Source organism: Castanea sativa, chromosome 3 (genome assembly GCF_040712315.1).
Source record: "Castanea sativa cultivar Marrone di Chiusa Pesio chromosome 3, ASM4071231v1".
NCBI lineage: Eukaryota > Viridiplantae > Streptophyta > Magnoliopsida > Fagales > Fagaceae > Castanea > Castanea sativa.
The window spans coordinates 16,401,769-16,410,187 of NC_134015.1; the positions used below are offsets into that span (position 1 = coordinate 16,401,769).

The 8,419-nt window shown below is 40.7% G+C and overlaps 1 protein-coding gene across 3 annotated transcripts; it reads right to left on the bottom strand.

Moving 5' to 3' along the window:
* Positions 1–440: 440 nt before the first annotated feature.
* Positions 441–2,360, bottom strand: LOC142626925 (PRA1 family protein E). 3 transcript variants are annotated; one of them, XM_075800654.1, is made up of 3 exons: positions 1,048–2,360; positions 706–763; positions 441–508 (listed from the first exon to the last, which is right to left on the bottom strand). In XM_075800654.1, exon 1 carries the CDS (start codon positions 2,239–2,241, stop codon positions 1,606–1,608), a length of 636 nt encoding a protein of 211 aa, XP_075656769.1. In that variant the 5' UTR covers positions 2,242–2,360; the 3' UTR covers positions 441–508; positions 706–763; positions 1,048–1,605. The 3 variants fall into 3 exon arrangements, with proteins under 3 accessions (XP_075656769.1, XP_075656767.1, XP_075656768.1); XM_075800652.1 differs by lacking the exon at positions 706–763; XM_075800653.1 differs by having other exon boundaries at positions 441–763.
* Positions 2,361–8,419: the final 6,059 nt, after the last annotated feature.

An 8,419-nucleotide genomic window follows, 5' to 3' on the forward strand; every position in this document is an offset into this window, starting at 1 on the left:
CCTGACAAAAAGACCGAAAAGAAATGCATACCTCATCAACTTATATGTAGTATTTTAAATACTCCTCTAAAATGCCCTAGTCTACATCATTTCTTAGACAATTCTTTGCACTTTTAAAACTCCTTAGATAATTCTTTGTAGTTTAATAATTCACACAAGAATATTCCTCCCCAACTCCCTCTGATCATTTGACATTCTAGCTCTGAACAAGCAGTTTGCTACTGAGCAATAAGCTTTTACAATTGAAAAAAAAAAAAAAAAGGTACAATTTCACAATCTGTGTAAAGAATAATACACCCCCACACCCCCTTTTAGCTAAAGCAAAATGCTCTAAAAATCATTTGATACAAATTAGAAACCAAAGTGAAAGAAATGAGTAACTGCATAATGACAAGGAGTAACCAATAGATAACCAAAGGTTCATTTTGCAACCAAATATCACATAACAAGTCACAAGCATCCAAAAATTCAGTGAGTACAGCTCTCAAAGTTTCAAACTCAAGAGGTCCTACAAAGAAATGCAAGAGAATTTTGATAAGGAAAGAAAAAAGAAGAGTAAAAAATATAAAGGCATAGAGTCGATAGACAGGAAATATCATCATTGGAGAGCAAAGCCAAGTACAATACAACATCATTGGATGGGAATATAGTCCCACCCAGGTCACTTAATTTCATATCAACATCTATGCTAAAGGGCCAATTTACCATTTGAAAGGAGGCCATTCAGGTTGTACTGAATGATCAGCAACCAGTACCAACAAACCTGGCACCAAATTTCATATTAATTTGAAGTGAACATGCTGAAGCAAGTAAATAACACAACCAAGATGCAATAGAACAGTACGACTTTAAACTGGTTGCTTGGTCACTAGAATGATTTAATATGCCCTATAACTAAAGAGACAAACATTTTTTTTCCCCAGTTAAGTATAACTAAATAGAAACACAAAACTGTCCAGTTTCAAAATACATCACCAGCCGTATTCAACCTTAAATCACTTTACAAACTATTTTCCATATCAAAAAAAAAAAAAGCAGAACAATCACCTGCGCTATGATGCTGTAAACAAGCACACCCGTGTACGAACTCGAAGATTCTACAGTCCCACTTTGCAGCATTAAACTTGCACCTTAATTCCCAAAAGATCCCAGCTGAAAACTAACCAAAGAAATCAATACGAAAGATCCATTCCAACAGAGATAATACCATTGGCAACCAGTTTTCTTTTACAACCCACCTCCTGCCAACCCACACCACCACCAAAACATGAACAAAATCACACAATAAGCACATTCAAATCAAACTCTTAAACACCAATAACTGCTAAAGAATCCTCAAAATCCTACAACATCAACTTCAGACCAAATCACCATAAACCAGTTGCCAATGCTAAATTCTGAAAATTTCAAAATATACCCATTTCAGATTAAACCCCAAAGACCTCAAACCCAATGAGAAATTGTCAAAATTCCAAAAGACCCATTACAAATCCCACGAGGAATCTTCAAAATTCCAAAACACCCATTTCAGAAGACACTCCAAAAACCTCAAATCCAACAAAAACCAGGTCAAAATTTCACGAATTAACAGCATTCAACGAAGAATCAAATCCGAGTATACGTAGTTCTGAGCGGCTGACTAACATGGCTCCCCACAACCGAGAGCAATCCACCTTCCACAGCGCTTTCCTCATCGAGAAACAAGTCCTCAGTGCCACGAAACGCGGCGTGTAACCCAACAACAACAACCCCAACAATCAGAGCCACCAAAACATTCAATCCCACATCGGTCAACACCAAAGCTACTACAGTCACAAGTCCCAGCACACCCAATACGACACGGTCGTCTAGCGTCCGACCGAAAACGACAACTGGGTTGGGTCTATCGAAGTAGAGGAAGAACCAGGCGACGAAGACGAGGAGAAAAACGATCATGGAAACTGGGTGCCATAGGAGGCTGAGGAAGAGGATGAAGAGAGCGACCATGGCGTAGTTCACACGGAAGTGGTAGAAGTTCTGCTTGATGCGTGAAAGGGCATTTGGGTATGAGTAAGGAAGAGAGAACGAGGAGAATGGTGTGAAAAGCTCCGCCCATGGGCGGCGCGTGGCTACTAGGGTTTGGGTGGCGCGTGTTGCGCGTGCGATGAAAGTTAAGGAGGTCGGCGAAGTGGGAGGTGGCTGTGTAGTGGTGGTGGTGGTCGTGGTGGTGGCGCCATAACCCGCGGGTGATTTCAGAGACATTGCTGGTGATTTTGTTTGTGAACACGATGAGTTTTTTTTTTTTTGTGCCTTTTGGATCTCAAAGTTTGAGTGGGAGGAATCACTTTTAAGCAAAGGATTCTATCAGGGAAAGTGAAGAGTTGAAAGAGAGGGAAATGAAAATAGTTTCTTTGGGGCTGCTTTTATATGGTTTTTGCATTTCATGAAACGGACTTTTTTAATTTTTATTTATTTTTACTGAATTAAGCTAATAATGTTTTTTTTTTTTTTGAGTAAAAATAATGTTTGGTTCTGTGTCCTAATATTATTGAAATCTAAAAACTTACATCTTACAAAGCTCACCCAGGCTGCTTCTTTTTTTCTTTTTTCTTTTTTTCTAATTAGTTCATTTAGTAAAATTTTTAAAGATTTAATAAGAGATTTAGAGTTCAATTTCCTCCTATACAAAAATCCGATTGGTGTTTTGATCTGATTATAAAAAACTATCATCGAGAGCAAACGCCATAAATTAAAAGTCTCTCAAAATGGGGGGAAAAAAGGCTTGCAATTTTTTTTTTTTAAGCTTATCTGCATAGTGCATAGTATTTATTAAATGATATAATTTTCTTAAAAAATACAGTATGTGAAAAAAAAAAACTAAAAGCAAATAATTATATTATTTGTGTGGGGGGAAGAAGGGTCAAAATATGTTCTTGGGTCTTGGACTTGATCCGAGAGTATTAACTTGTCCGAGGAGGGTTTAGTGGTAATAATTATACCGAACTTAAAAGCCCACAAGCAAACTATTGCGAGAGAGTTTGGTGAAAATAGTCCGAAGAGGGGCTTTATGAAGTGAAGACTATATCATGCGTCATGATGTTTATAAGGAAATTCTAGGAGGGCTAGTGGATGAAGATGTGTTCCACAATGTTACAAAGAGAAAGAGTGAATAAGAAATATCTTAGAAAAAACTGTTACCACTGCATTAAAGACTCTGCACCTACCTCTTTGGCCGCATTAATGAAGAAATGACATCTGAACAATAGTGATCAGTCGTACAGCTATTGTTTGAAGACTTCAAGAGGATAGGGGATGGGACAAGTATCTGGATTGGTGATCTGAGCCATATGTGGAAGATGGAGGGAAGAATGAGGATGATATAAAAGAAAAAGAAAGACATTTAAGCAGGGGGATGGGAGAGGAAAAGAGAAAGATACTGTATACACCACCTTCAATTGTAATCTATTTTTAGAACAAGGAAAAGCAATACAAGTCATCCTTGGTTTATGTCTGAAGAGAGTTTCTATTACATCATTAGTTCGTCGCACGTAAATTGGGGATCTAACCCATCATTTTTGTTATCCAACATCCATAGAACCTAGGTTTCAAGCCCACACTCTACAAATTTCATTGTATAGGGCTTTTTGGGTCTGCACCCTTCATACTGTTGGGTTTGGGTGCGAATTGTGACCTTACAATTTGCAAGAAAAAAAAAGTTAAGACAATTACCTAAATGGACATTAAACCAACATTTAATAAAAAAAATATATTTTTAAAAATAAAAATGATAATGCTTCTGAACCTTTTTTTTTAATAAAAAATAATATTTTAAAAAAATAAAAATGATAATGCTTCTGCAAATTTTTTTTTATATAAGATAAAATTCTACTCTAACTTAATTTAAGTATGTATGTGTCTAAAACTCTTTCTTACAACTTTTTACAATTACCTAATAACTATGATTGGTTAGTGACACATCACTCTTATAAAGAAAACCATAGAAATTTTTTTTATTCATTTAATGTACAGTCGATGGGTAATTTAGGATCATAGAGGGAATTGGGTTCAGAGATTTGCACAAAGCATAGCCTTCACAACAAGTGTCATATCTGAGTTTTGGGCCTTAAGGGATGGATTGATCATGACTTCACAAATGGGGATTCCTTTCCTAGAAGTAGAGATGGATGCTAAAATAGTAGTTGATCTTGTTCTCTCAAATTCTATCTCTAACAAAGCTTATTCACCACTACTGAATGATTGCAGGTTCCTGCTTCACAAGTTTCGGCAAGTCAAGGTGAAGCACATCTTTCGAGAAGTGAATAAAGTTGCAGATGGACTTGCGAGGAAGGGATGCTTGTAGCAAGCAGATTTTGTAGTTTTTACTGATTCCCCTTTCCTTGATATTGCTTCTTTTGTAATGTTTGATGCTGGTGATCTGTATTCGTTAAGGCATTTTGCCACTACTATGACTGCTTTGGCCAGTTAAGGCCCGTTTAATACTTGTGTTTAAATAACAGTTTTTAAATTTTTTAAAAATACGTGTGGGTGAAAAAGTATATGGAAATACATGTAATATTGTTTAAAAACTGAAAATATGTGTTTGAGATGATGTACCAAACGGACCCTAGTTTTTCAATGCATTCCCCTTTTAACCAAAAAAAAAAAAAAAAAGATTTAGAGTGCAGTAGAATTCATAGTCTTCCACACACAAAAGCTAGAAAATCACGCACTCTCTCTTTCTTTATCAACAAAACAAAACTGAAATTAGTACATTAAAAATATTTTTTAAAAAAAAGTGTCAAACCTCTAGAAAAGCACATTAAGTAATTTAGAGGGGAAAAAAAAAAAACTTTTGTGTACTTGCGTTGGACCTTCTTGTCTGTCCCTTTCAGGTTTGGCTCCACTGTAGATTTGAGTTAAAAACCTCTTTTTCTCTCGCTTCGCTTGTTTTTATAGGTGAAAAGTAGCTTTACCTTGTGTTTGTTTTACCCTTGGTAGGATAAAATGGAGTTATTCCATCACTCCTGTTTAGCTTAGATTTTAAGCTTTTACACAATCTATACTCATTATTTTGATTGTCATTCACTATTTTTATATAACTCATAATGTCATTCATATTTTGGGGAGGTGTAGCTTGGGTTTTATGAAAAAAAAATTATATTAGAGGTGGTCACATCTACAATTCTTTCTTTGATTTTTATTATTATTGTTGTTTTATTAGATAAAACTTCACCTTTTTTTTATTGATGGTGTAAGTACACAATTGCACCTGGACCCAAAGACAATCACGGGCTCAGGCCCAATGAGCCTTAAAACAATAAAATTTGTAGAGTGTGGGCTTAAAACCTAGGTTAGAAGTACTGAGAGCTTGATAACAGGCTTTTATAAGTAAATACAGGTAAATAACGAATGATAATTGCAAATGGATCTCCTCGGACTTGAGCCGAGAACTACTTCTTTATTATTTCTCTTTCTTCCTTAAATATTACAATTTCTTAATTTCTTTCTTAATTACCGATCCCCCTCCTCTCTAGCCTCCATCCCCCTTAAATACTTCCTTTCGTGACACTTTTTGGACAGTGACTAGAAGTTTTAGCCCTACTGTTCAGGGGTCACTTCTCCATTAATGCAGCCAGGGAGGTAGGTGCAGTGCCTTTAATGCGGAGGTGGCAGCCTTTGTCCTTGATATTTTCTTTAACACTGGTGCATCTAGAAAGTTCAGGGTGTCCCCCTTTAACCATTAGTCTTTCCAGAGTTGTGTCTTGACCTTCATAATGAAATCTTGAGTTTTCTTGGATCGGTCCGAGGAGAAACTCACCCTCGGTTGTATCCTCAGAACCTCGGCATATGGGCCGATTCGTAGAATTTAATTCTGGAGCAGGTCGGCCCTTCATGCTACAGTCCAAAGGCCCATATGCCCATTTGGGTCCTTTTACTCTCCACAATAGCCCCTCAAAACTCTATTTTTGATCATCCGAGGAGAAAAAATAGGGTTTTGATCCAACGAACACTTTCCCCACACTTTCTGTAAATAACTACACGTGTGAAAACCGTTTCACGTTCCAGAGGGTGCCACTTGGCGGTTTTATTTTCAAAAATGCGCGCATTTACTACCGTAAGTTATAACTTGTCTCCCATGTTCAACGGTGAGATGAGCATCCAACGGTCCTTGTTACTCCGTGAAAATTTGGGCGAGACAAATACAATTTCGAGGCCGCTTCCCACACGTCGTGACGCTTCGGGAACCTGCGCCTTCATTTATTTCTCCAGAGGCTAATCCCATCAAAATATCAATGATCACCTTTTGTCTGCACAAATCCGTGGAAACTCGCACAACTTCAAGTCTGTAAGTTCCTGTTCCTTTTTTCTCTTAACCCTTTCTCCTCGGCTCCCCTTATAATCATTCTCCCTCTTAGAATTTAGCCTTTCGTTCCTTTCTGATGGGAAAGTTCATGTGTCTAGTTGATACCGCCGCTGGGATGGAAGGCTTTAGAGCCAAGTATCGTATTCCCAGCGACATAGGTTTAGAATACTGTCCGGCGGAAGCCGTGGCCGGTTCTAGGAAGGCTAGAGAGGTTATCATCCCAATGGTAGCCTTTGTAGAAGGTGGGATGACCCTCCCAATGAAGCCTATAACCAGGGAGTACCTCCGCAACCACCGGTTGTGTCCCGATCAGTGCGCCCCAAACATTTTTAGAGTTTTGGGTAGCGTCGACGCTCTAAACGAGCAAATGGGTCTGAACCTCACCTGGCATGACGTCGTCTTTATGTACGAATGCCACAAACTCACTGGAGTATTACATCAAATCCCGCTCCAGCGTAGTTAGGTTGATCTCCTGTTTGCCCAAGTCCAACAAAGGCATGAAGGATGACTACCTCATCGTCTCTGGCAATTGGCACGACGGCCCCCACTGCCCAGTTGAGTGGGGAGTTCCAGGTGCAACACCTTAGGATTTAACTTCCCATCCCATAACTCCCTAAATCATCTAGGAATGTGTATTTGCATTTACTCGAGCGTATACCTTTACTTTATTATATGTTCTGCGCCTCTGACCATGTTTGTTTATTTGGATGTTTTTCTTTGCAGATAAGCAAAACGTGCGCCCGCGCTTAAGCCACTGCAACATTGCAGACTTGAATAGAGTACTACGCTCCGAGGTGTTCGTTAGCAGAGACCTACAACTTAGAGTGGCCCACTTGATTTTGGGGTACGATCTCGTTTCCTCGGACTTCCAGGAGATCGAGAACGCCATAATCGCGGGTGACCGAAGGCGTAGGAGAATTAACGTAGCCAGACCCCACTTTTTGGCCGACCACGACATCCCTGACGCCCCACATACAGTGTTGTACACATAGCCCATAGCGGCAGTTCCCCTCGCTGTGCACTCTCAGGCTATTGACGTCCCAGAGGATCGAGTGTCTTCCTCGAACACATTGGACGAGGAGATAGACCAATTTCGGCTTGAGGACTCCCCACGACCTCGCGGAAACCCGTTTGTTATCCTTTTCGACGAGGAAGAAGAAGAAGCTGAGGCCTCTGGGATCGCGGGTCTAGTGATAGCGCGTCCAGACGACAGTTCCATTGAAGAAGAGATGGACAAGCTAAAGGATCTTATGACCGATAGAGGCACCCGAGTGGCAAAGAAGGGGACACGGGGGTCCCAGGTTCCCCCGGTTTTACCACTACCTCCTCCTCCTCCAGCCGACCCTAAGCCTCCAGCCGAAGATCCCAAGAAGAAAAGGAAAGTGGAGGCTGAAGGGGCTGGAGGTGAAAAGCAAAAGAAGATGAAACAGCCCGCACCGGCCCAGCAGCAGAAGTTGGATAAGGGCAAAGGGCGCGCCCGCTCAGTTGAAAGCGGGGAGATCAGAGACGTGGCCGAGGTGCGCCGAGCACCAGCTACCTGGTCTCCTGACTTGAGACTGGACAGCGCTCCCATTCCCTGCCATTCCAGCATTAGGGCGGTCCAGCAAGGCCACGCTCACCACTTAGCCGAGGTGCTGGAGCGCCCTCTTCTGCTGCCCAAGGACATGGAAACCTTGGAGAAAATGGGCCAGCCGTAGCTGTTCCTCTCGTTAAAAAGGGGTTTAGCTCTGGTAAGTTCCACCTTGCACTCGTACCTTATATTCACTTGTAAATACTTTAGCATATTTAACCTCCCAACATTTTTGCAGTCCATCCAAGAAGTTTTCGCGGCTGAGAAGTTCGTGGAGGACTCTCGGAAGCGCGCTGGGATGGAGGAAGAATTAAGGCAAGAGGCAGAAAAGTCCTTAAGCCAGGCCCTAGCTGAGAATGGGAAGCTCACATCAAGGTTGGCCGATCTAAAAAGAGAGAGAGATGGTGACAAGGCCAGCCTAAAGACGATGGAGACCCAAGTGGAGGGACAGCGTAAGCTCCTTCGTCAAAAGGATGACGAGCTCGCCCAAGTCCAACAGGCACGCT

Excerpts from the sequence above, each read along its gene's own strand:
- LOC142626925 (XM_075800652.1), bottom strand. The coding sequence starts at position 2,241 with ATGTCTCTGAAATCACCCGCGGGTTATGGCGCCACCACCACGACCACC.